Below are 27,272 nucleotides of genomic sequence, written 5' to 3' on the forward strand. Positions count from 1 at the left end.
ATTCAGCCTGCTCTATAATAGGCATTACTATTGCAATAAAACTTTGTCACTTGACTAGAAAATGGGTTCAAATTCTTTTGATACACCTCATGACACTGGTCTGGGACCCCAAACTTTTGGGGGTCCCCCTTTCCCAACCTCAACACTCTCATGTCAATTTCTTCCCAGAATCTTATTCTTGAAGAGGGGGTTATTATCCATCTTTGCTCTTAAAGATAGAAACAAGAAGAGTCCGAAAAAAGTCAAGAGGTCTGAAGAGACTGGAATCCTCCTAAGTCCTGCTCTTGCCAACTCTGCTTCACACACTGGTCTCCACCAGTAGCCTTTGAAACTCAGTTTATACTTAGATAAATTTAGCTACTACTTGATACGATTGTAATAAAAATTCACATTTATATAGCACTACAGTTTCTAAAAGGCTTTTTTCAAAATCTAGGACATAGGTAAATTTTTAAAGTATATTATCCCCATTTTACAAGTAAAGAGACAGGATCTAAGAGTCAAATCAATGTCAGGTCAACAAGTAATTATTATGTACGACTATGTGCCAAGCACTATGGTAAGCATTAGGAGTACAAAAAACAGTTCTTATGCTCTAGAAGCTTACAGTCTTATGGGAGAGATACCGTGCAAATGACTACATACAAATTATATGTACAACTAATTGGGAGTAATCTTAGAGGGAAGATATTAAAATTAAGGATGACTGTGTAAGAAACAAAATATATTGCCAAGAACACCACTGACTCACTGATGAATGCAGCAAAGATTTATTTTACATTCTTGTAAGAATGGATGCCCAGATTAGTAGACACACCTGTGAAACTCCAAAGGCAGTATTTTATTTCCTATCCTGAAGCACAAGTCCCCCACTAGTTGGATGTTCCAGAAGTTGTACAATGTAAATCTCCACCCCTCATTACACAGACAGTCTCAGCCCCAGATAGAAGGGGAAAGATAACAGTGGAAGTCTAGGCAAAGAACTAAAGATCCTTTTCAACTCTCAGTGACCATCCCTGATTATAAAACCCAGTTCCCTGCCCCCAAGGAGTTTACATTCTTTTGGGGGAAGATAACTTCCACCATTGATTATTCTTTGATGTTCTTGTGGGTTTCAATTTTCTAATTTGTTTCATTTCTTCAGTTTAATTTTTATAACTGTAGAAACCAAATAAATGCCCATCAATTTCTCACAACTGGGAAAGGTTTCTGATAGAAGGTTGGACTTCGGCTAAGGCTAAATAAAGCTGAGAAGTCTGAAGATGGAGACTCGATGAAGGACAACAGGGGAAATGTCTCGAGTCAGGAAATGGGACATACTATAGGATAGAATTGGCAAAGATGCTGACATCACAGAGTATGAGGAGGGGAGTAAAGGTGTAAAAATACTGAGGGCTTCACAAGTTGAGCAGAGTATTCTATATATTTGAACCTGGAGGTAATAGGGAGCCAGTAGGATTAATTGAACAGGGGAGGTGACACAATCAGACCTGCCCTTTGGGAAGATCACTTTGAGAGATGAGTGCAGGATGGACTGGAATTGAGCCTTGTATTAGGGAAACTGGCCAGCCAGCTAAGCAATAGGGCAGGTAGGAAGTGCTGCCAGCTTGGTGGCAGTGTTACAGGAAAGAGAGGGTACATATAAAAGACATAAATAGAGAGGTGACAGGATGTGGCAACTGGGGGGAATGAAAGAGTAAGGACTGCCTAGTTCTAGAGCCACTCCAGCTCTTCAACTCTATATGCACTGCTCATGTCAATACATTACTAAGAATGCAATAAAATCTTGACAGACAAAATAGCTGAAGCAGCAATTGAACTCAGGTCTTCCTCACCCTAGGGACAGTATTCTATTCATTGAACTATCTAGCTGCCTTTTAAGAAAATATCAGCACTGAAGTTTGGCAGTTAGCTGAGAGAATGACTTTGCTCCTTGAATACAGACTGCCTCTATATTTTTTCTCCATCCCATCATTTATATCAACAAGTGGGGGCAATTTAAAGAATTAAAATAACTGGAGAAAATCAGATCTGTGTTGTAATCATTGGGTCAATCACCATTTCTTAGTATATGACAGTCTCCATATGTACAAATTTGGGAAGTATTTTGAATAGAGATTACGTTGACGCTGCTGACTGAGGGGCTTCAGTTCTGTTTTGAGAATAGTCTTTAAAAGATTAAGACTGAGGGTTTTAAGTTTCTGGGCAGATTTTGTACTCTGTAGTGACCTGGGAGAGGTCTCTGTAGAGACCTGGAGTGACTGGGCCTGAGAATCTCCTTATCCAGAGATGGGTTGCCTCAGAACTGAGACTGAGGGAACAGAATAGGAAGGAAGAGTAAAGGTCCCTGCTAATTTTTGATGTGTGGAATTAACTAAGTGAAGATGCTTTCATGGGAATATAGCCTTAAACTAACTTTAATTGTGACTTGAGACTTTATAATAACAAATAGAGCAATAGCTAAAAAGTTGCAGATGTTATTTCCCTATTATTTTCCACTACTTCTTAATTAATATTTAAGTACTTTTAAAAAGATGATGATGGCTTTGAATTCTATATCTGCTTGTATTGTAGTTCTCTAGAGAAATTTAAATTAAGATTTTATTATTATTAACTTGTACTCTTTTCCATGATTTTCATGACTAGAATGTAAGCCTGGACTCCCCCAAACAATGGGAGAAAAGATCAGGCTGGGGAGTGGGGGCTTCTGCCTTCAGGGATTTAATATTGTGTTTGGAAGTTATGCTTTGCATGTCTTTGCTAACAAATACCTTGTCAGATGGAAGATGCCCTTTCTTGTGAGATTGTAATAAACCATTTTTTTTTTTTGCTTTTTCTTACTCTGAGAGTCTCTGATTGTTTTTGTGGAAGATACTCCACAATTTGGGGGCTCATCCGGGATATTTTCTGTTTGTGAGGAGTGTCTCCTGTATAGAATTTGTGGGCAGGCACACTCCAGAGAATTCTTCAGTGGTCCTTGGACTCAGGTCAGGAACTCCCACTCTGATCAGATAAATTCCAGAAGAGACACACTTAGAGAAAGCAAAAATGGAAGTGGACTAGCAAAGGCAGAGGATTAATTTGGCCCAGGAGATAAGCCAGCTGAGAAAACTTTGCAATCAGTAGTGTAACTTGGATGAGGGGAAGAAAAACTTTGCCAAAAACTGATGAGGTATTTGGATGATTGGGATCGGATTTGGGAGAATTTAGGCAGTTAGAAGGTTTCCATTTTTCTTTGATAATGGGGAAATTTTAGGCAGTTCAGTCTGTAAGGCTTTTCTTATTTTTCTTTAATAAGATCAGGTGAGTCTTCTATTAGAAAGGAAAAGAAACTGTGAATCATGGAAAAGCAGCAATCTAAAGTAGCTGGCTCTAAGAACTTATATAGTATACCAGAAGATAGCCCTCTAGATAATGGACTTAAGAACTGGAAGAAAAAACCAAAGTGTACAGGATAGGACAAAAAGAAAATGATTAAATACTGTTGTTTTGTTTGGTCAGGCACCCCACTTGGAGGAAATGTCTTCCAGCCAAGATATGGATCTTCTGAGGTTTGGGTGTGCCAAAAATTGAATCAGTATGGAAATTCAAAGTCATTTTTTTTAATTCTGAGGAGACTGAACATGCAGCCTTGTGCTTGTCGAATGTGGGACAATCTGTTTTGAAGGAGGAGGAGAGTGATGAGGCTTGGCTACCCTTGATTTCCGGTCAGGGAACCAAAAATGATGAAGTTCAGTGCAGGGCAGAGAGTTGTGGGAACCCCTTTCTGGTCAGTGCAGATCCTTTGTAAATGAATTTACAAACCCGAAAAGTTAGACTGGCAAAAGAAGTTTATTGGCACTGAGAAGTCGGCCTTTGCTAGGAGGCTAACTTCATTAGTGGCAAGGTCCTGACAGAGAAGTAAAGGTCTATCAGAGAAATCCCAACAGAAAGGTAAAGAGGGGTGTGGTCCTGATAGGGAGATGTGTGAGAGTAACAAAGAGAAGTTAATGCTGAAAAGAGAATGTCTTTTCAGCGGGCAGAGAGTCCCTCACAGGCAGCTATGCTAAGGGAGGTGTCTTGGCCTGGCATGATTCCTGCTTTGGCCCTCTGCAAGGAGTTGAGCCCTGTTGCCCCTTTTTATAATTGAAATTTTGGCTAGAGGTTGGGGGGCAGTTTGAATTGAAATCAGACAGAAATTTTCGGAATTGAATAGAAATTTTCCGTTTGAATGAATGTCCCTAAACTAATTTCCGACTCAATGGAGTTGGATGGAAATCTCCAGCTCAGGCTAAGTAGGAGTGATCCTGGACCTAACTACTCCCATCAAGATAAACAGAATAAAAGCATTTTATCTTGATTCCCTAGGGTGGGTCTCTCAAGGGAGAACTTCTCTGAGAGTTCAAGGAGTTTCTCAAGCATTCCCCCCAAAGTCAGAGAGAAAGACAGTTTCAGGGTTCCCTACATTAAGAGGAGCCAGAGAAATTCTATCCTTGGGATCCCCTCTCAGTGTTGAGGTTGGGAAAGGACTCCAAAAAGTTTGGGGTTACAGACTGGTATCGCGAGGTGTCTGAAAAGAATTTGCAGGCTTGAACCCATCTCCAAGTCAGGGGCAAAGTTTATTTTGAAGTTCCAAGAGAATTTAGCAAAGAAACAGAAGCAAGGAGACACCTTTATCTGATTCTTCATGTTATAGACATGCTAATTTTGTGGCCCAGAGATAGAACTGAGGAGTGCTCTCTGGAATTTGACTATTACTGACCAACAGATTATCCATCTGACAGTCAGCAATGAACTGAGGGGTGGTCTATTCACTATTGTCTCAGGAGTTTGATTTGTAGGACTATTCTGAGGCCAGAAAACTTGAGAATTCTCAGGTTGGGACTCTCAGCCAGAAGACTTAGAATCACTGACTTACTGTTAGAACAGAAGCCCCCTAAGGTCAGAGGACCTTAACATTATTACTGTCTCTTCTAGAAGCTATATTACATCATTGGCACTGCCTCCCCACTATATTCCCCAGCCGCCCACTGCTCTTAAGGCTTCAGCTCCAGAAATCTCCTCCTCAATTCCACCTCAGGGAGGATCCTAAGAAGGGACCTCAATTAATTTAACTATTTCCTCTCCTCCTGGCCCTCTTTGGAGGAAACTTAAGCATATAAAGGATCAAGAAAACTTTAAAATAAAGACTAACAAAGACTAACTTGATAACTTATTTCAATATGGACTAGAAGGACCTATGAAGAGGGATAACCCACAGGAGAAGAGGGGACAAAAGATCTATTCCCTGATAGAAAAGGAGAAGGGTTGTCAGGGGTTCATTGAAAGAATTTACTCAGAGCCCTTGATAAATTTAAGAGGAGGATTAGACACAGAGAACTGGTTTTCTTAATAGATACCTGGGTTACTAGATCCCAATCCAATTGCCCCCAGGGGTCTAGATTGTCCAAAGAAACTCTCTTAATTTTGGGTGTAAATGGAGAGATTTTTGAAACCAGTAAATGGGTTAGGTTTGTTCCCCCTGGGCTTGTCCACTAGACCCTGAAAGCAAAGATATCTTTGCCTTTGAATGGGAAGGCTTGGATACTGAAAGAAATCAGCAGTATAGGTGGTATTCTACCCCAGGAATATATGTAAGTATGTATAGAAAGCATTTTGGGGAAATTTAGAGCTCCCCTGGGTACCCAGATCTTACAAAATGTTGAAAAAGAGGAGCTTGGTGAGATCTTCATTGAATTGCTAAATTACCTAGGGAGAGAGGGGCTCAGTCTCAAAAGGAAACTCACAATTTGTAGAAAAGGATGTAAGATACTTGGGGCACCTAATTAGCAAAAAGAATAAACTTTATGCTCTCAATCAAGCTGTGAAGTTATTGGAAAAGAAGAAAAGGAATATTTATACTGATTTTAAGTATGCCTGGGGGGGGTATTGCACATATTTGGAAAAATTTGGGAAGAAAGGGGAACAGTGATTGATAAGGATAAGGAATTAGCCCACACTATATTGTTACTATAAGTCTTGCAAAACCTCTTACAGCCTGAGACTGTTGCCATTGCACATGTGAATGGTTATCTACCTGCCCAGTTCTTTGAAGCTAGAGGAAGCTATCTTGTAGATGAGCAAGCAAGAAGGGCTGGGTATGAGGAACCTGACGCTGTTGGTCTTGATCCCCTCCTTTTCCCTAAGTCTAGCTGCTCCGCCTTTGTCAGAAGAGGAGAAACAATGAGTCTGAGAGGTGGAAGTCCAGGAGGACTGTAATGATAAATGGTACCTCCCTGGTGACTAGAGAGTGCTGACTAAGGCAAGTATGAGGCAGATTTTACAACAGGGCAGTCACTGGGAAGTCTAAAGCCTGTCTGATGCAGTCTTGCCCCGGTTCCTATCTCCTGGCCTGTATACTCTTGCCCACCACCTGGTGGATGGTTCTTATATGTTAAAGGACAAATAAGTCTGCTCTGCGCCAGGTACCAGCAGGAGGGAGGCCCCTGGGAATCAGACCTTTTCAGAGCATACGGGCGAACTTTTCTGGGCTGCCTTGAGTGGGTCGCCTCAGATCCCTGCTTGTCATAATAGATCATCTGACTCATGGCCTTCCCAGTGACCCAAACTACTGCTTGGGCTGTTAGATCTTATTGGAAGAAATTATTCCCAGATATGGGATGATAGAGAGGATAGACTCAGACCAGGGGACTCATTTTACCTCTAAGGTTCTCCAGTTCCTGGCAAAGGCCTTGGGTATTACCTGGGAGCTTCATATTCCTTGGCACAGGATGGCAAAAGAATTTGCAGACCCAGTCTCCAAGTTAAGTGGCAAAGGGTTTATTAACGCTGAAAATAGTGGACTAGGTTCCAGAAGGGAGTAGCAGAGAGCTAAAGAGGGAGAGGACAATTTTATCCAGTTTTCTATCATTAGCATGCTCTATGGCCCAGAGAAAGGATGAGGAGTGGTCTCTACAATTTGAGACCTACAATTTGATTCTCACTGACAAGATTATCAGTCAGCAGTAAACTGAGGAGTGGTCTATTCAGAATCAGACAGATTGTTGTTCTTAGATTGGGAGTTGTGGGAAGATCCTGAGGCAGACTCCAAAACTAGAAGATTTAGGATTTACTGATTTATTGTTAGAACAGAAGCCCCACCCCCTAAAATCAGGGGACCACAAAATCATATTACATCAAATAGATTCATGATCTGTCAGACCACAAAAGGCACTGGATTCATTAGCAGATTAAATCACTCAGACTACCTTTTGGTGGTCTTGGTTTAGAAGCAGCTGGTGGAAATAGGTCTTTGGTTCCTGCTGATAGCTTTAAATGAAATTATCCTACTCCCTGTCTGATTCCCCTTTGTGAGACAGTTTATCACCAAGAGAGTACAGACATTACTGGTTAGGATAATAAGGACTGGAGACTGAGAACAAGCTGATTGAGGAAATGTATCAAGAATGGTATGAGAAGTCTTCAAAGGATAAATAAAAAAGCAGAGGGATTGTGTGGAATTAACTGAGTGAAGAGGCTCTCATGGGAATATAGCCTTAAACTATACTATAATTATGACTTGAGACTTTATAATAACAAATAGAGCCATAAAAAGTAGCAGGTGTTGTCCCCTGCTATTTCCCACCATTTCTTAATTAGCATTTAAGTACTTCTTGTAAAGGTGATGATAGCTTGTATAGCATTTCTCTAGGGAAATTTAAATTAAGAGATTATTATTGATTTATACTCTTTTGTTTCTGGGTTAGATTTCCAGGATTAGAATGTAGACTGGGAGAGAAAGTCAGGCTGGGGGGAGTAGAGGCTTCTGAGTTCAGGGTATTTAATCTTGTGTTTGGAAGTTGTGCTCTGCCCTTCATTGCTGACAAACACCTTGTCAGATGGAAGATGTCCTTTCTCACGAGATCATAATAAACCCCTTTTTGCTTTTTCTTACTCTGAGAGTCTCTGTTTTTGTGGTCAACGTTGTCCCACACATTGAGATAAATGAAAACCCCTACAGAGAGAGTTTCTGGATAATTAATAATCAATTTATTAGTTAGGTTAGCCAGCAGTCAATAAATTGATGGTCAAACACACCAAAGGAAATGTCTTAAACACATTGACATGTCTTAAATATCTTCTAAATTAGGGAATTCGCTGACAAGTGAAAACTCAACCTTGATTGGTGGATATTTAATGAGGAGATGGGCTAAAAGTCTTTGGTTCTTCCTGCTAAATTGGTTTGATTTTCAAATTCAGCAGCTTCAAATCATCTGGGCCGGGGGAAGCCATTTCCATCCAGAATTCTCTAGTTAGTTTTCTCCTTTGTAAGCTGAGTTGTCCTAATGTAGGGAACCATGGACTGGAGGTTCATTTTCCAGGTTCATGCAGGCTGGATCCTGTTTATAGAAATTAAGTCTCCAGTTGGGTAGAAGACCATCCAAAGTTATTGAACATGTGCCTTGAGTGTTAGGAGCCATCTCATGTCAGTCATGGTCTAAAGAAACTGACTGACCTTTTTAGGAAACGGGTCCTTAAAAGAAGGAAAAAGAATGGAACACATTTGTAATTAGTTATTAATATAATGTTATCATGTGACTTTCATTTTTAAAGAACACAGCAGTATCCTATCAAGGATTTCAGATGAGCTAGAAGTTGGAGGTGGGCAATGAAGCAGCATCCACTGGAATATCACAGATATATTCATTTCTTTAAGTGTGTACTTGTTCATTTGTTAACTCCATATATGTCTTCTTTTCCTTCTAACTGGGTTTATTTGTAGGAGACTGTTTTCTGGTTTATGGAGAAGATATTTTGTTGCTCCTGTTATTACTATGTGTCACATCAGTTAGTTGCTTTGAGCTAATTGTGCTCTCTGGCTGACTTGTCTAAATGAATAATACTGGTGGGGGCTCATGAGCTATGGTTTAGAACAAAATGCCTTGAATCTGGAGTAATTATCAACTCTCAGGACCTAACACATGAGTAAGAAGTGTGGTAGGATGAGCTCAAAGTGGTAGGAGTCTCTTGTTGAGGTCTCAGCACTTTACCATTTTATTTGGGTATCCCCTTTGTGGTTTGTGTGATATCATAGCATTCAAACCACAGGGTTCTGAACATCATTTTTCCACCTTCCTACTCAAAATTTAAAAAAAAATTGATTAGCCTTTTGAAAAGACTAGAGATAATCAGAAGAAAGGTAGGATGAGAAACCCGTGTAAGCATTCTAAGGTAAATAGAACAAAGGAGTTATCATAAATCTACATTAAAGATAAATAATTTTGGAACCTCAGAAGTTGCGTGCCTCTTGAGGATGATAAATAAGTTACAAAGAAGGAGAAAACAAAGTTAAAGTTACATAATTATAGGAAATTCCCAACTCAACTTTTTAAAAGTTTATAATTTGCTTGCCTAGCTATTAGAATGTATTTTCCCATACAATCAACTAGGGTTTCCTGGCTACTTACAAAGAACTGCTTAACCCATACTGTAACTGATTTATTACACATTAATAAAACAAAGTGGAAGCAAATACTATATACATATAAAACAAAATAATAGAAAATTAAACTATTAAATAGAGCAGAAAAATAACAAAACTGAATAAGAGGTTTTTAAAAATCTTATAATGTGAGGGCTTGAAGAATTTTGGCAATCATCTCTTGAAATCTCACAAATAATGAAACTGAAAGTCACTTTAGTAAATGAAAAAGCTGAGTCTGAACTTAGTTTCTTAACCCTCACTCAGTCCAATGCTCTTAAAAAAAAACCCAAAACAACATTATTTTATTTTTTCAATGAACAAAAAATAAATCTGTTTTCTCTCTCCCACCTCTATTCTTCATTGAAAAAGAAAACTAACAACAAATATGTATAATCAAGCAAAACAAATCTCAGCATCCAATGCTCTTTCTACTTAGTGCCATTTTTTTGAGGAAAAATTGATTCAAGTAGAAAAGGGTAAAAAAGCAGGCAGACTTTTATGAAGCTTCTGAAGGCAGCTTCATTTTCAACATTTCAGCCTTTCAGAACCTGGCCCTGTCTTTCCACTCTTCTTATGCCTTACTCCCCAACATGTATTCTTTGATCCAGTGACACTGGCCTCCTGACTGTTCCAGGAACAAGATACTCCATCTTGTTCCATCTTCATCTCCAGATGTGAACCTGGGCAAGTCACTTTACCCTGTGCGCTTTAGTTTCCTTATCTATAATATGAGTTGAAGAAGGAAAGGGTAAATCATCTGTTATTTTGTCAAGAAAACCCCTAAAGGGATCATGGAGAAAAAGTCTGGAACACAAGAAGAAGACTTTAGAAATGTGAGTTATTATAAGATACCACTATACACCCGTGAGATTGGCAGGGAGGAGCAGGCAGACAGGAAAAAATAATGATGAATGTTGGAGGGGATGCAGGAAAACTGGGACACTGATGCATTGTTGGTGGAATTGTGAATGAATCTAGCCATTCTGGAGAGCAATCTGGAATTATGCCCAAAAAGTTATCAAACTGTGCATACCCTTTGATCCAGCAGTGTTTCTATTGGGCTTATATCCCAAAGAGATATTAAAGAAGGGAAAGGGACCCACATGTGCACAAATGTTTGTGGCAGCCCTGTTTGTAGTGGCCAGAAACTGGAAACTGAGTGGATGCCCATCAACTGGAGAATGGCTGAATAAATTGTGGTATATGAATGTTATGGAATATTATTGTTCTGTAAGAAATGACCAGCAGGATGAATACAGAGAGGCTTGGAGAGACTTATATGAACTGATGCTGAGTGAAATGAGCAGAACCAGGAGATCATTATATACCTCAACAACGATACTGTATGAGGATGTATTCTGATGGAAGTGGATTTCTTCAGCAAAGAGAAGATCCAGTTCAGTTCCAGTTGATCAATGATTGACAGAATCAGCTACACCCAGAGAAGAAACACTGAGAAATGAGTATAAACTGTTTGCATTTTTGTTTTTCTTCCCGGGTTGTTTTTACCTTCTGAATCCAATTCTTCCTGTGCAACAAGAAAACTGTTTGGTTCTGCACACATATATTGTATCTAGGCTATACTGTGACATATTTAACATGTATAGGACTGCTTGCCATCTGGGGGAGGGAGTGGAGGAGGGAAAGGAAAAGGCGGAACAGAAGTGAGTGCAAGGGATAATGTTGTAAAAAATTACCCAGGCACGGGCTCTGTCAATAAAAAGTTACAATTAAAAAAAAAAAAAAGAAATGTGAGTTGTTATTTACTCTTCTGCTTGTCAATCACGATTAGAATACTATTATCATTACTTTTTTTGTCATATGGATGGAACAAAAACAGATTCTTGAGGATAATAGCTGGTGAAAGAAGGGGAACAAATGGGGACCAGAATAGGGTCGGGAAGGAGTAGGGGAGGAGTGAGGAGGGACTTACTGAGAATTTATTTTAAAAAAAAATTTGTCCAAGGAAGAATTAATGGAGCAATGATGGATGATGAAGGAAAACTGCAGATTGATTTGTGTTGGGGTTTAAAAGAGGTGTGGAGCTGGAGAAGTGGGTGGTGTGAAAGGAGAAATATGTATATGCTCATGACAAAGAGATTTGTGAAGAAATAACTGAGTTAACATTAGTGAAAGATTGCAGAAAGGGGGTGGGGTAGGTGAGAATTCTCAGTGGAGACCACAAAGGATATAATTTACTTAGGACAGCTAAAGCTGATGGCCAGAGCTTGGTGGGGAGCTGGGGGGAGGTGCAGGGAGAGACAAGGTCCAACCTGCTCTACAAGATATTTCTAAGGAAGGTGTATATCACTGGGGAGTGGCTGCATTGCATTGTTAGGCCAAATCTAGAAAGGAAGGTGGTGGCCAGGGATCATGGGAGTGCCAAAGGAGAAGTCAGAAAGGTAAAATCAACAGGTCTTGGCAATGGATTGGTTATGGGGTGGGTCTGGGGGAAGGTGGAGGCGAAGGTGGTGATCAGGACAGTAGATTCCAGCCTGAATGATGGGATGAATTTCCTTGGACATCATCACCATCCCAGGGCAGATCCTCTCACCTGGACTGTTGCAAGGAGCCTGTTGATGGGTCCACCTGCTCAAGTCTCTCCCCACACTAGTCCGCCTACCCTGCGACTGCCAAACTGATTTCTCTAAAGTGCAATTCTGACTATGTCAATAAATTCCAGTGGCTCCCTACTCCCTCCAGGATCAAACATAAAACTTTATATGGTATGCAATGCTCTTTACAACCTGGTCCCCCTCCTACCTTTCTGGTCTGTTTAAGTTTTGCTCCCAGGTACTTCCCCTATGTCAGACTCTGATCTGGTAACAATATCCTCACTGCTGCTCTAGGTAAAAGATATCTCCTGACTCTGGGTATCCCCCATGCTCGGAATTCTCTCCCTCACCATCTCCATCTCTCCATCTCCTTGGTTTCTTTCAAATCTTAGCTAATGACAAGCCTTTGCTGATCCCCTTAATTCTAGTGCCTTCCTTCTGCTGATTAGCTCCAAATTACCTTGGATTTATCGTCTTTGTGCATGGTTTACATATTATCTCTCACTAGATTGTGTGAGTCCTTTGAGCAAAGGATCCCCTTGAAAGAAAATATTGCTTTTTGCCCTTCTTTGTGGCCCTGGCACTTGGCATAGTGCCTGGCACATAATAGGTATTTACTGATTGACTAAAGGATGGTGGACAGGACAAGGAAAATCATGAAGAAGGGAGGGCTTGAGGGAGAAGGGGGAAGTTGGGCAGTTTCTCCTAGCTTTGTATCATCTGTACATTTGATAAATATGCTATCCATGACTTTATACAAATCACTGATAAATAGTTCAAGAGTACAGAGTCAAGTCCAGATTCCTGGGGAGGGGAGAGAGAAATCCATTACAGATTACCTTCTAAGATGACATTGAATTAATATCACCTATTTGTCAATTCTGACTATTTCAATGTTAGGAATTCATCAAATTATACTGCTGTTTAGCTTATCTCTCTCTCTCTTTTTTCCATGTTAATTGTGAGAAATTTCATCAATTTTTTAAACTAAAATCTAGATAAACCGACTTCTTTTCTCCAGCTACCCAGGCTTCTACCTTCTCTGCTCCCTCCACCTAAATCCTGGAACTCAGACAGACATACTTCTTCCAAGAAGCCAAGATGTTGAGCCAATGGACCAAAACTGGAAAGAAATGCTTTTAGTAGGCCACAGCCAATATTTCTGTCCCAGATGGGTCCCAGATTTCAAGGAAGTCTTCAACAGGATCAACCAGGCAATCATGGCAGGAAGATTCAGGAAGAACCCCACAGACAAATATCTGAAGAGAATGATGATTGAGGTCCTTGTCCTATAAGTTTTACCACATCCTAGACTATATTTGGAGACTGATGCCCAGGATGTTTCCTAGAATGTTTTCACCTGCTTGGAAGAGGAGGGTTCATGAGTCATCCAAGAGGACCATTTTCTAGAGCTGCTCTCCACCATGAGTGACTGAGTCATGGAAGAGGAGGGGGACAAGATTGGTTTGGGGGGAACCCATTAATAAAAAGGACAGCTTTTCATGAAGTTTGCCCAAACTTTGAAACATGAGGCCACAACAAGGACAAGAACTCTCTACATCCTCCCTTCCTCTATCTTTCATGCTCCTCATGCTCTCTGCATTCTATAGAGACCCTCTGAGAGTTGATGAGCCCTTGCACTGGCCTTTCTGTTGTTGTTCAGTGTGTCTGGTGCTTGTGATCCATTTGGGGTTTTCTTGGCAAAAATACTGGAGTAGTTTTCCACTTCGTTCTCCAGTTAATTTTTTATAGATGAAGAAACTGGGGCAAACAGGGTGAAGTGTTTCATACACTAGGATCATATAGCTAAGAAGTATCTGAGGCTGGATTTGAACTCAGGAAGAGGAGTCTTCTTGATTCCAGGCCTGGTACTTTATGCATTTTGGCACCCGCTAACTGCTTAGACCGCCCAAATTTGCCAAATGAGAAGGTTATGAGTCACTGGAATGAATCTCCCTTGATTTTGGTTGATGGGCATGGAAACTCAGACTCTAGCTTTTCTGAGGATATTCAAGGGAAGGCAAATTGCCTCCTAATGAGTATCTACTCTAGATTCTGGGGACAACATAGTTTGGTCATTTCATATCCCAGACTAAGGAGGAACCATTCTTGGATCTGAGATGTCTATGTTCAAAATGTCTGAGGCATTTTAAGATTCAAGACTGGAACTTAGGAAGGAGACTATAGCATTGGCCATATAGATCTAGGAGTCAGCTGGGAAGAAATGATCACTGAGCCCATGGAAGATGGGTTTTCTTCTCTAAAGAGGACCCAGGACAAAATTTTGGGATCCAATAGTTAATGGGCACGACCAGAGTGAAGATCCACAAAGAGAAAGAAGAGTGGTCAGATTAGCAGAAAGAGAACCAAAAGAGAGCAATGTTGTGAAAATGAGGAGGAAAATCAATCAAGATAAACTTTTATTAATCACCTAGTATGTGACAGACACTATGCTAATTTTTTGAAGATAAGTAGATCATTTTTGAAAAACTTAAGAAAAAAGATGGTGGAAGATTATGCAGTAGAAGGCTTACATGACTGTGAGCTTATGAATGTAAGAAGTACTCATAGGGATAAAGTCATGGATCTGCTTTGGGGTTACAAAAAAGTCCAAAAAAAGTTCCATAATGCATTATTGGTGGAGTTGTGAACTGATCCAAACATTCTGGAGAGCAATTTGGAACTATAGCCAAAGGGCTATCAAACTGTGTATACCCTTTGATCCAGCAATGTCACTATCCCAAAGAATCATGAAAAAGGGAAAAGGACAGGTACAAAACTATAGCAGCTCTTTTTGTGGTGGCAAAGAACTGGACGTTGAGGGATGTCCACTCATTGGGGAATGGCTAAACAAGTTGTGGTGCCTTTCTGAAAACCAGAACATTAAACGGTAACAGCAACATTGTGTAATGATCAACTATAATAAACTTAGCCTTTCTCAGCAAGGCAATGATCCAAGACAGTTCCAAGGGATTTGTGATGGAAAATGCTGACCATATGCAGAGAAAGAACTATGGAGTCTGAAAGCAGATTAGAACATACTATTTTCACTTTTTAAATTTGGTTTTTTTTCTTGTGTTTTTTCTTTTTGTTCTTATTCTTCTTTCATAACACAACTAATATGGAAATATCTTCAACATGATTGTACTTGTATAGCTAATATCAGATTGCTTGCTGTCTTGGGGAGGGGGAGAGAAGGGAGAGAAGGAGAAAAATCTGGAGTTCAAAATCTTATAAAAATGAATGTCCAAAGCAGCTAGATGGTGCAGTGGATAGAGCACAAGCTTTGAAGTCAGGAGGACCTGAGTTCAGATCTGGTCTCAGACACTTAACACTTCCTAACTGTGGCAAGTCAATTAACCCCAATTGCTTTGGGGAGGAGGGAGGAGAAAGAAAAAAGAAAAGAAAAAATGAATGTTGAAAACTATCTTTATATGTAATTGAGGGGAAAAAAACAACAAAAACAAAGTGCTATTAAGTTGGGAGGGGGGGAATGTCCCTGCCTTCAAGGAACTCACAGTCTAATGGGGATAATGGTCAATGGTATCAAGATTATTATAAAGATAGAGAAAAACTATGCAATCTGGCAATTAAGATATCATTGGGGGCAGCTAGATGGCACACTGGGTGGACTCTGGCCCTGAAATCGGGAGGATCTGAGTTCAAATCCAGCTTCAGACACTTAATACTCACTAGTTGTATGACCCTAAGGAAGTCATTTAACCCCAATTGTCTCAAAAAAAAAAAAAAAGGAGAGAGAAAAACATTGCAGAGACAGAGAGACAGAGAGAGACAGAGACAGAAAGAGAGAGAGAGAGAGAGAGAGAGAGAGAGAGAGAGAGAGAGATCATTAGTAACTTTAGAGGAAACAGCTTCAGCTGAATGATGAGGAAGGAAGCCAGCATGCAGAGGATTTAGAAGAGAATGAGGGAAATGGGGGGAGCCAAGTTTGGACTTCTTTTTTCAAGGAAATTAAATGAGAAGAAGAAGGATAATGTAAATGTTAGTTGTGTCTGGGCACAGCCCACCCTTTAGGTCTCATACTTCTCACCTAGGTGTTTGGAATCTACTGAATCACATTTATTCTCACTCTGGCAGGTACAAGGACCACCTTCTTGTGCTTCTACTCCAATTCTCTTGGGATTCTGGGAATAACTCTAGTGAGGGGAGAAACTCTTCCTACTCACCTTCTGTCCCTTCTTCCTTTTACCTGCGGAGGCCAGCCTTCCCTCAGCCCTAATCCCACCATAAAATTCTGGTTAGTGAGAGAAAGGCCCTTTTGCAGGTGACCTGTTCTGTCACAAACCTTTCTCTTCTTAGCCATGTCCTCTACAAACATGTGCACACACACACACACACACACACACACACACTCACTACTGCTCCTTCAAGCTATTCACTCGCCCCAATTTAAGCTACACAAAAAGGTGGGCCTGGCACCAAGGTGCCATCCAGCTGCCAGACAGGGGTACAATGAATAAGAATACATCTAAACAGATAAGTATGGGAATGAGTGTGTGAGCTGTATGCATGTAAGCTTCTATGACAATAAATGTGTTTATAAACACAAACTGGATATGGGCTAGAGTTGTGTTCATATGCATGTCTCAAAGGCTTACCGCTGACTTGTTTTTTTTTTTTTAATTTTATTATAACTTTTTATTTACAAAATATATGCATGGGTAATTTTACAGCATTGACAATTGCCAAACCTTTTGTTCCAATTTTTCCCTTCCTTCTCCCCACCTCCTCCCCCAGATGGCAGGTTGACCAATACATGTTAAATATGTTAAAGTATAAATTAAATACAATACAAGTATATGTATCCTAACAGTTATTTTGCTGTACAAAAAGAATCAGACTTTGAAATAGTGTACTATTAGCCTGTGAAGGAAATCAAAAATGCATTACCACTGACTTCTTATTTGGTTTGGGCAAATGAGAGAAGACTCAAAATAGAAAATTCTGGCACACACAAAAAAGAAAACAGTTCAGGTAATTGAAATCTACAGTATTTCCCTATCTACCAGTTTAGTACAGTCATAAAAGGAAATGAAGTGACCTTGGCGTGACTCATTACTGATAAAGCCCTGCCAGAACTTTGTAATTGCCACTTCCTTTTTAAGGTGTTCATTAACCCTTTCTTTATCAATGGGTTCTAGAATTTTGCCAGGAATTGAACCTCCAGTTTTGCAGGCTCCATTCCATTCTTTTTTTTTTTTTTTTTTTTTAATTCAGAACAACAATGGTTCTTTCCCAATCCTGTAGTTCCTCTTCTAGTCTCCATAGCCTTTCAAGGTCCTAGATAGTAACTAAACAGTCCTAACAGCTAGGATCTAAGGATTTGGATGCTGATGACTTGAAGTCACCAGTAGTAGCTGGATTCTCTATGACTTCTATCCTTATTTATTCTAGATATCAACTCCTTATTATTAGTCATATTTGTTCTGCCCTTTCTTGCCTCTTCCTTGGCAGAAGCAAAAAATACAACAGAAACAAAAAATCCAGAAGAAAAAAGTATTGAGCATCTTTACCCTCCCCACAGTCGGTTGTTGTTCCATCCATCCCACACCAAGTCACTTCCCTTCTTTGCTATTCCCCTTTTTGTCCAAGTTACCTTTAAAGATAAGTAGGAGATCCCTGGAAAACTTAAGAAAAAAAATTGATGGGAGATTATGCAGTAGCAGGTGTGCATGGACTGTGAGCTGTATGAATATAGGAATTACTCACAGGGATAAAATCATGGATCTAAAAAAAAAATCATGGATCTACTGAGGCATCTGCCTGAAGTTAGCATTGGCTGATCAACTAACTGGTTGGGGAAGTTTCAATACATCAGTATATAGGAGGCTATAAGAGCAACCAATTTTAGACTATGAGTTCCTTGAGGGCAGGGGCTGTCTGTTGCTTTTCTTTGTATCTACACTAATCCACACAGTGGTAGGTATTTAATAAATATTTATTGATTTGACTTGACATATGTTGTCATCTCAGGGACAAGTCCTCTTAAACTGCAAAGATATTTGCTTGAATAAATCTGTAAGAGGTTAGAGTTTCTTTAGATTCATTACTCACTCTGAAGACAGACCTCTTTGATTAGAAACAAAACAAAAAAACAAAACAAAACTAGCACAGCTGATGAGAAGTGGGATCTGGGTCCAAAAGCATCTATTTAAAAATGGAAACTGGAAAACGAAATCTTGGAAACTAAAACCACTAACTCAGTCATTTGTACACTGGAAAGAGGTATTACAAAATGGCCACCTCTGTCTACTTACAAATTCTATTTCCCAGCCTCCTTCCTTTCTTCCCAATTAGGAATTTCTTTGGATTTCCCTAAAATGGTCCCTCTTCTCCTCTGAGAACAATTACGAAAATAATATACATCTCCTAATGTCTCACACTAATTTGCTTGGCTGAGGAAAACTAAAGACCTGAATTGAACAGCAGCAGAAAGGAATTGAATACCCTTTTACTATGCTTCTCAATGAATATATAGCAAACTACAAGAATAAACTGTTCAATGTTGAAGGCAACCCTCCCTCTTAACCCAAAGCCTATTAGGAATCACTGGAAAGTAACTATCAGTCCAGAAAGTAAGCAATAAATCAATGTTTTATAAGAGATTTAATATTTCATGGAACCAAAGGGCTGGAAGTGATTCTTTTTTTTAAATAGCTTTTACACAGAAATATTTACTTTAGAAGGTATAATCATAAGTATTCAAAATTACTGTTTGAAAGATGGGAGACATATAATCTTTCTCCTTCCTTTCACCACCTCAATCTTTGGGGAGGGAAGAGGATTAGGTTCATAGTTTAGCTCTGTTCCCAGAGAACCCAGCTCCGGTTCCAAGTCCAAACCCTCACCCTCACCCCCACCTGTGCTGGCTCTTGTCCCAGGTGCCCGGGCTTCTCATGCAGAGCTGGCTGGCTGCACCGACCCACCTGCAATCCTGGCTCCATGGCCACCACAGCTCAAACTCTCAGGTCTCATGAAGATCACCTGAAAGGAGGAGAACAACACAGAATAGAAACAGACATCTCTGGGCCCATTTCTCACAGGCGGGGTAAAGGAGAAGAAAAAGGGGAAGGGAAAGGTTTTCCCTCTCACCCTTCAGTGCATCCTTTCATCCTTCAATTCATAGCCTCTAGTCTGGGACTGGGAGCAGCAGGTAAGAGTTTCTGAAGAGAGCAAAATGGAAAGAGAAAGTGAAGGGCTCAGTCTCAAAAATTTGAAAGGTTCAGGTCTCCTCCTTTGTGGTAGGGGACACAGAGGGCTCCATGTTAACCAAACTGAGCATAAACATTTATTAAGCACACAAAGAAAGACAAAAAAACTCCCTGCCTTCAAGATGCTTACAATTTTATGGGTAAGACAAGATGTAAATAAATAAATAAATAAGCAAACAAACAAACGAATGAATAAATGAATGAATGATTGAATAAATAAATAAAAACTACACATGGAATAAATAAACAATAGAGGAAAGGCACCGGAATTAAAAGGGGTTAAGAAAGGCTGCCTATTGAAGCCTATTGCTGTGCGTTATTTATTCCCTATTATTTATGCCATTCTCAGCCTCATTTCCTCCCCATCCTGAATCACTAAATAGGTGTTGCTTCAGTCAAACTGAGATTTATTAAAGACCTTAACTTAAAAGGACCAAGGAAACCTTGGACCAAGGTTTCTTACTGTATCCAAGGCCATTTTCAGTCTTCCTGATCCAAATCTTGTCACTGGACCCAGATGGCTCTGGGGGAGAAAGTGAGACAGCTGACCTTGCACAGCCCCCCCTCCCTTAGATCTAATTCACTTGCCTGTCTTGATGTCTTGGTTCTCTCTGAGAACCAGGGACAAACAACCCCCCCCCAAAAAAAATCTCCATACTAAGAGAAGGGGGCATTTTGAGAGAAACCTATGATGCATGTTTCCTCTTGTCTGAAACCTGCCATCCCCAGCAACCAGGCAGAGGTGGGTATTTTTTTCATAGTTTCCATCCCAGATTCAGAACAGTTCCCTCTAATCACTTGTTTTGCCAGCACAGCACAGCACAAATATCATATTCAATCCCATATGTACAGATGAAAATCAATTCTCTCCAAATGCAAAGTTATTATATATTTACAGAACATGGGACATTTCACAAAATTCCCCAAAGTAGTCCCCCAAATCTGAAGAAGTTTCTGAGATAGCTTTAGCTTAATAGTCTTTTACAACCCATGAGCAAAAGAGACAAGAAAAAGCTGCACCTGGGTTCCATCTCACACAGAAACATGGTCTCCATAGAGCTCTTCCTACAAGAGTTGGGTAGTTGGGGCCAATTTGGTCTCGCCCCTTTCTCACCTGTCCTAAGTGGAAATCTAACGATTCCTTGAGTTCATCAGGCCATCTAACTGGGGTCTGCACAAAAACTGTGCCATTCTATGCAGGCCCATTGTTGAGTCCTGTATAAGTATCAAGTTTGCTGTGAGAAATTTGGAATCACTGGGTTTTGCTGCTATCTAGTAGAGAGGTTTCTACTGGGGTTGGGTTTTGCTTTGTTTGGACATTTAAATAAATTACTTGGATTACTTGCCTTTTGTGAAAATAAAATTGTCTATTAACTTCTTAGGTGAAAACACCTGAGCCTTAAGCTCCATAAAAAGCAATATTCTTTGCATCTTTTCTAACTGATTCTACTTTCCTTTTTGTTCTGATGGATGAGTTTCCAGGTCCAATAGATTTACCCTGGCAGTGGCAATGATCCATAGGGGTAAAGAGAAGGAGCTTGAGGATCTTTTGGAATAAGGGATCTAGAGGAAATTTCCTAGACTTCTATGTTTATTGCCTATACTAGAGGAATCACTGAAAGTGACTCTTGAGGAGCATCTGGTCTATTGTATAACATGCTAGAAAGATGTGCAAATAGCCATATCACTCAGGATGGAAAGTTCTTTTTTTCAAAGTTCTCAACTGATTATGGCAGGGGAAAATTATTGTTAAATTTATTATTTATATATTTTAACATTTTTTCTTTTTAAATTCTGAGGCTCAAATTCTCCCCTTCTCTCTCAGCCTTCACCCATCCACTGAGAAAGCAAGCAATATGCTATCAATGATAAATGTGTATTCCTGAAAAACATATTTTGATCATTAGTCAAATTTCCCCAAAAAAGAAAGTGAGAAAATTAATTTGTATTTAGAGTTCATAATTCTCTCTCTCTCTCTTTTAATCACAAATCCTTTGGATCACTGTATTGATCAGAGTAGCCAACTCTCACAGTTGATTATTGTTATAATATTACTGTTACTGTGCATAATCTTCTGTTTCTTCTCATTTCACTCTGCATCAGTTCGTATAAGTTTTGCCAGGTTTTTCTGAAATCATCATTTCTCACAGTACAATAATATTACATCATAATCACAAATCACAATTTGTTCAGCAATTCACCAATTAATGAGCATCCCTCAAATGCCCAGTGATTTGCAACCACAGAGATGCTATAAAAATTTTGCTATATATCTATGGGTCCTCTTCTTTTTTTGATCTCCTTAGAATACAGACCTAGTAGTTGCGTTTCGTTCTCAAAGAGGACCAAAATGACATTGCTATGTTAGAGTCGAGTTACAGTGTATCTGACTGGGGCTGATCAACCATAAGAGCTCAGAGGGCTCTACCACAAATCAGGCACAAATAATTCATGTGAACATTTGGGGATTCTCTAAATCTGAGCATCAGGTTTTTCTTTTTTTTCCCTGAGGCAGTTGGGGTTAAGTGACTTGCCCAGGGTCACACAGCTAGGAAGTGTTAAGTGTCTGAGGCCTGATTTGAAGTCAGGTCCTGCTGACTTCAGGGCTGGTGCTCTATCCACTGCTGCCCCAGATTTTTCTTTTGAATTTCACTTTTGTTTTACTAATGAGGGCACGCCATGCTGGGCAGTCCTGTGCCAGTGTCTCCCATGTCATACAATCAATTCCAAAGTTTTTAAGTTCCTGAGAGTGTCCTTTCATCGCTTTTTCTGACCACAACATGAGCATTTGCTCATTGTGAGTTCTTCATAAAATACTCTTTTAGGCGTTTGAACAATATGGCCAACTCATAGAAGCAGAATTTGAATGCTGGGCAGCTTAATTGGAGAAAGGACTTTAGTATCTAGGATCTCATCCTGCCAAATGATCTTCCCAATCTTCCCAGGAGATTCATTTTCCTGGCACGGCGCTGATATTCTGCCCTGGATTCACAAGTTTCGACAGGAGAGTCAGCAGATGGTTCTGTAGACCTTTCTCTTAGGTCCTCAGTCTAATCCCTCTCCTCTCCCACTTTCCTTTGGAGCCTCCCAAACACTGACAACACCTGCATTAATCTCATTATCAATGAATACATTCCTGGAAAGCAAACTCTGCCCACAGCATTGAAAACTTCTCCATTTGCTGTAACTGATGGTTCCACACATGGGGCTGCTTTCTTGGTGTTAATTGTAAGACTAAAATAAGCACAAGCTGTAGAGAATCAACCCATACTTTGTTACACCCATGTTTTGTTTTGTTTTTTAAACATTTTTTACTCAGTTTACAAATTGAGTGTAAAATCATCTCCTAACAAAGAGTCATTCTAATTCTCCCTCCACTTTGGTCTCCATTCATCTCTATAAAGGCAAAGGAAATAGATTGTCCTGTGATAATCGCAGTGGGTAATGATGGAGGGATGGAAGGTGGGAAAGGGCAGGGGGAGAGGGTAGTCTCTCTTTTAATCACTGCTGCTTGCCAGAGTCCTCCTGTTACAGGCTGGCCCTTCACCCGGAGGATGGTCATCTACCAGGTAGATGGTGTTTGCTGTTGGACAACTCCAGGAGAAATCCAGGAGAACAGAGCTCTACACGCAAAGTTTGTCAATCTGTCCAAAGCCGATGGTACTGTAAGTTGTGAAAATTACGTCAAAATTTGGTTGCCTAGAGAAGTTCATCAATATTGTACATCAATTTCACCAAAGCCTGCTTGCCTGGGTCCTGGATAATGGACGATGCTCTTGTACTTGCCCAATTACCAACGAGGGCTGTGTATTTACCTCCATGGTTTTTAGCAGGATGTTTTCCTTCATGTTGTCAGACACCTTCAATGAAGAGGAACACAGCATCATGTTCAGTTCCTGCACTGATGGTAAATAATTTATAGCTATCGGCCTACTGTTATATTACTAGATCAAAGGGTTTTTATAGCCTTGTTCCAAGTTGCAACTCCACCTGTTAAAATTCACTAGTGTACCTCCTCCTCCTTCAGCATTTGTCATTTCTCATAAGTGTGAGATAGTAATTCAGAGTTGTTTTAGTTTGTCTTTCTCAGATCAGTGAGTTAGAGCATTTTTCATATGACTATAATGTAGCTTTGATGAGGGAGAGAATTTTTAACCAAATAAGAAATAGAGGTCATAGGAAATAAAAGACAATTTGTAAAATTAAAATGCTTTTCCATGTATAAGATCATAAAAAACACAATTAGAAAAGAAATAAGAGAACAGGAAAATATTTGCATCAAATATCACAAAGTCCAATATTAAATATAAACAAGGAACTGGTACAAATATGTAACAGCAATAGGTATTCCCAATAGATAATTGATCCAGGGCAATGAACTATTTTCATAAGAATTTCAGACTAAATATGATCACATGAAAACATGCTCCAAATCACAATAGCAAGAAAAAGCAAATTAAAACAACGCTGAGGTTTCACTTTACTCAGTGTAAATTGGCAAAGATGACAAAAGATTACATGTTAGGATTGGAGAGGTAGTAGAAAGAGTGGATAAGATTTGGAGTCAGAAGTTGTTGTCGTTCAGTGGTGTTCTGAGGCTTCCTGACCCTATTTGGGGTTTTCTTGAAAGAAATATTGGAATATTTTTGCCATTTCCTTTTACAAATGAAGAAATTTACACAAATGGGTTACACAGCTAGCAAGTGTCTGAAACCAGATTTGAACTCATAAAGATGGCACTGTCAGCTCTATGGTGCCTCCTAGCTGCCCTGTACACAATAACTACAATTATATAAGTGAAAAGATCACTAAAGTCAGACTTTGAATAAGGGGGAAAAATCACTTTAGTTTTTAGGGAACAGATAATACGACATAATTATCTCTCATAGCCGTGGGGTGAGGGACCATTAAGATAAGATGTAGTATAAATTGATATGGCTGCTATAGCTTATATTTTGACTGAATCATTTTTCATCACAAGGAAGAATGTCATTTGGAAGGTGGGGTGGGGGGAGGGAATTACAAGGAAGTAAAGATAGACATTATACCTCCTAAAATAAAAGGTGTTCACTCTTAGAAAATCACTTTATGAATACTGACCTTGTAGTTATCTTTATTCCCCAAACATGGGTGTATAATATAAAGAAAATGACTATATATATATGTGTATATATATATATATATATTCCCTAAACATGGGTGTATAATATAAAGAAAATGGCTATTTCTCTCTCTCTCTCTCTCTCTCTCTCTCTCTCTCTCTCTCTATATATATATATATATATATATATATATATATATATATATATTCCTCTCTTTTCTACTCTTATTATTAGTTGCTATTTTCATAGTCAACTATGGCCCATATTTCTATTACTTAAACAAAGAAAGGGTACAAACCTGGATTCTGTTGCAAGTCAGACCATACAGAATATTTCAAAAGTGTCAGTAGACACTTTAAAGTTGGTTCATCTCTTTGTATGATGAATGTAAATGTCTACTTTTGGTTGATTCTGTGTCGAATTAAAATTGTGAACTTATTATTTTAATGACATTAAAAATAGGACCAAAGCAGAACAAAATAAATTGTTTCCAAAGGATATGCTTTAAAAGCAAATAGTCATCTTCCTTTCATCTTTATAGGGCCAAATCTACTGGGAAATCTAGGTCCCTTTCTTAATAATATTTACTTTGCACATGCAGCATCGAAGATTTTCTGCTGAATGCCTTGCTATCAAATCATATGCAAAAACATTAACAAAGAAAGCTGATCCAGTGGTGCTTTTTTTGTGGCCAAACTTTTTGCCTTTGACCTTCTTCAGAGATGGCAAGTCCATGGTGAGTTAATGCAACCTGTCCTCAAAAGTTTTCTTATCTAGTAAATCTACTCCAGCACTCAGAAAACTGGACCTTTTGGGAACTCAAGGTCACTTCCTTTTATGAGGAAAGCTTCTGAAAAGGAAAAGTAAATTTAGTTAAAAAGAACATCTCAGATTTTTTCTGATTGGAGCAATAAAATAGGGGGGAAATATTTAATTTTAAATTGCCTTTAATGCAGAATTGAAGTGATGCAGATCTGAGCAACATGCATCATTCAGTTATTGCGCTACTCCCTCTAGTGGCTTATTCTAAATTTGTACTTTTGCCTTTCAGAGAACATAAAGGAATTTAAATTCACAATCTTATATTTCTGAGAACATCTATGTTCCATCTTAAAAGCTTAATATTTTCTTTAACTGTTATTTTCAGGTGGGATATATGGGTAAGTTCCCTACAATTAGACTGAGATGGACACTTTTAAATATTACTTCTTTCTAAAGACTCATTTAATGAAAAAAAAAAAATCTGCTCTCCATGCCATAGGAACTCCTGGACATCCCTGATGGTGTAATTTTGTTCTCTCCTCACGTCCTCGGCATTTAGCACACAGCATCTTCCATAATTAATAAATGTTTGTTGAATTGACTTGTCTTCTTCCTTTATCAGGCACCTTAGAAAGACACACCTGTGTTCCCATTACATTTCCATCGATTAAAATGTTGTCAGAACTTTGAATACATTGACCAGTTGAAAATGTCTGCCTTGGGAAGATGGAATTGATTTGAGGATTAATCAAAATCAACTGAAGCCCAGTCTGGTGATTAAGGAGAGTAAAACTGTGTAATACCATTTCTGGAAAAATGAACAACCAGATTGTGACTATAAGGTAATAAGATATCACGTGGCTTAAAAGAGTCGATTTTAAAAGTGATGTCCTAAGAACATTTTGAGAGATGAACCCATACAGACTCTGAAGGTGATGAATTTGTTGAAGAAAAATCACTTTAATTCATTAATATTTATTTATTTTTAAGAATAGTTTTTTAATTTTCAAAATATATGCAAAGCTATTTTCAATATTCACCCTTGCAAAACCTTGTGTTCCAAATTTTTCTCCCTCCCTTCTCTCCATCCCTCCCCTAGACAGCAAGTAATCCAATATATTAAACTGCAATTCTTCCATACATATTTCCACAATTGTCATGCTGCACAAGAAAAATCAGATCAAAAAGGAAAAAAAATCAGAAAGAAAAGAAAAAGCAACAACAAAAAGGTGAAATACTATGTTGTGATCCATATTCAATCCCCAGCAATTTTAATCAAATAGTGAGTTCTTGTCCCAGAAGCTGGGGTCTTTGGGTTTATCAAACACTAGATTACTATGGTCATTGACTATTGTGTCTTGTGAACTTAACCTCTTCCACTGTAATATGTTAGTTTTGACAAATTTATCAATAATAATTTTGGGCAGCAAGGTACAGTGGAGAGAGTGCCAGGCCTGAATCAGGGAAAAGGACAAAAATTTTGGAGGACGTGGAAAAATTGAGACACTAATACACTGTTGGCAGAATTATGAACAGATTCAATCATTTTGAAGAGCAATATAGAGTTTTAAAGAGTTATAAAACTCTTGATCCAGAAATACCTCTATTAGGACTATTTCCCAAGGTGATCCCGGAAAAAGGAGAAGAACCTATCTGGTCTAATATATTTAAAACAGCTTTTAATAATTATTATTCTAATAATAGTTAGAATGGGCAGCTGCCTATTTTCATGGATGCCACTCCCACACTAATTGCGGATTCTCCCTTGCCATTTCACCACTCAGCTAAGACTGCTTTCCTGGCAACATGGACATGGCTCTGGCCAGGATAAAACACCCTTGTGGCCATGAGCTATCAACATTTCATGGAGAACCATCCTAATCCAGGGACAGTGATAAGCTGCCCCATGTGTCTGTTTCCAAGTCCAACTAATGAGTAACCAAGAAATACTGATTTCTTGAACACCTCCCACATCATATTGAACGAAGTGCTTTTTTCTTACATCCTATAGACTGACTTTGCTGTCGTCAATTGATCAGCACCAGAATATTGGGAATATTTAAAAAATATTGGGAAAACCTCCTAGAGACTGTTTTCTCTGCTAGATTTTCATCTTCATCTGTAAATGTATTCTACCTTTTGCCTTGCACTGGGCTGACTTCTAACTGGTAAGAGTTCC

At 39.2% G+C, this 27,272-nt stretch overlaps 1 protein-coding gene across 1 annotated transcript in view; it reads right to left on the bottom strand.

Annotated features, from left to right (window-relative positions):
• The window catches only part of NCMAP (non-compact myelin associated protein), an 86,719-nt gene extending 63,603 nt beyond the window's left edge, over nt 1–23,116 (bottom strand). Inside the window, exons 1-2 of the mRNA XM_031961533.1 lie at nt 23,045–23,116; nt 18,945–19,002 (exon numbers count right to left, since the gene is read on the bottom strand). Coding sequence (XP_031817393.1) covers nt 18,945–19,002; nt 23,045–23,116 — 130 coding nt within the window. The remainder of the gene's footprint in view (nt 1–18,944; nt 19,003–23,044) is intronic.
• Nucleotides 23,117–27,272: the final 4,156 nt, after the last annotated feature.

Source organism: Sarcophilus harrisii, chromosome 3 (genome assembly GCF_902635505.1).
Source record: "Sarcophilus harrisii chromosome 3, mSarHar1.11, whole genome shotgun sequence".
Classification (NCBI taxonomy): Eukaryota; Metazoa; Chordata; class Mammalia; order Dasyuromorphia; family Dasyuridae; genus Sarcophilus; species Sarcophilus harrisii.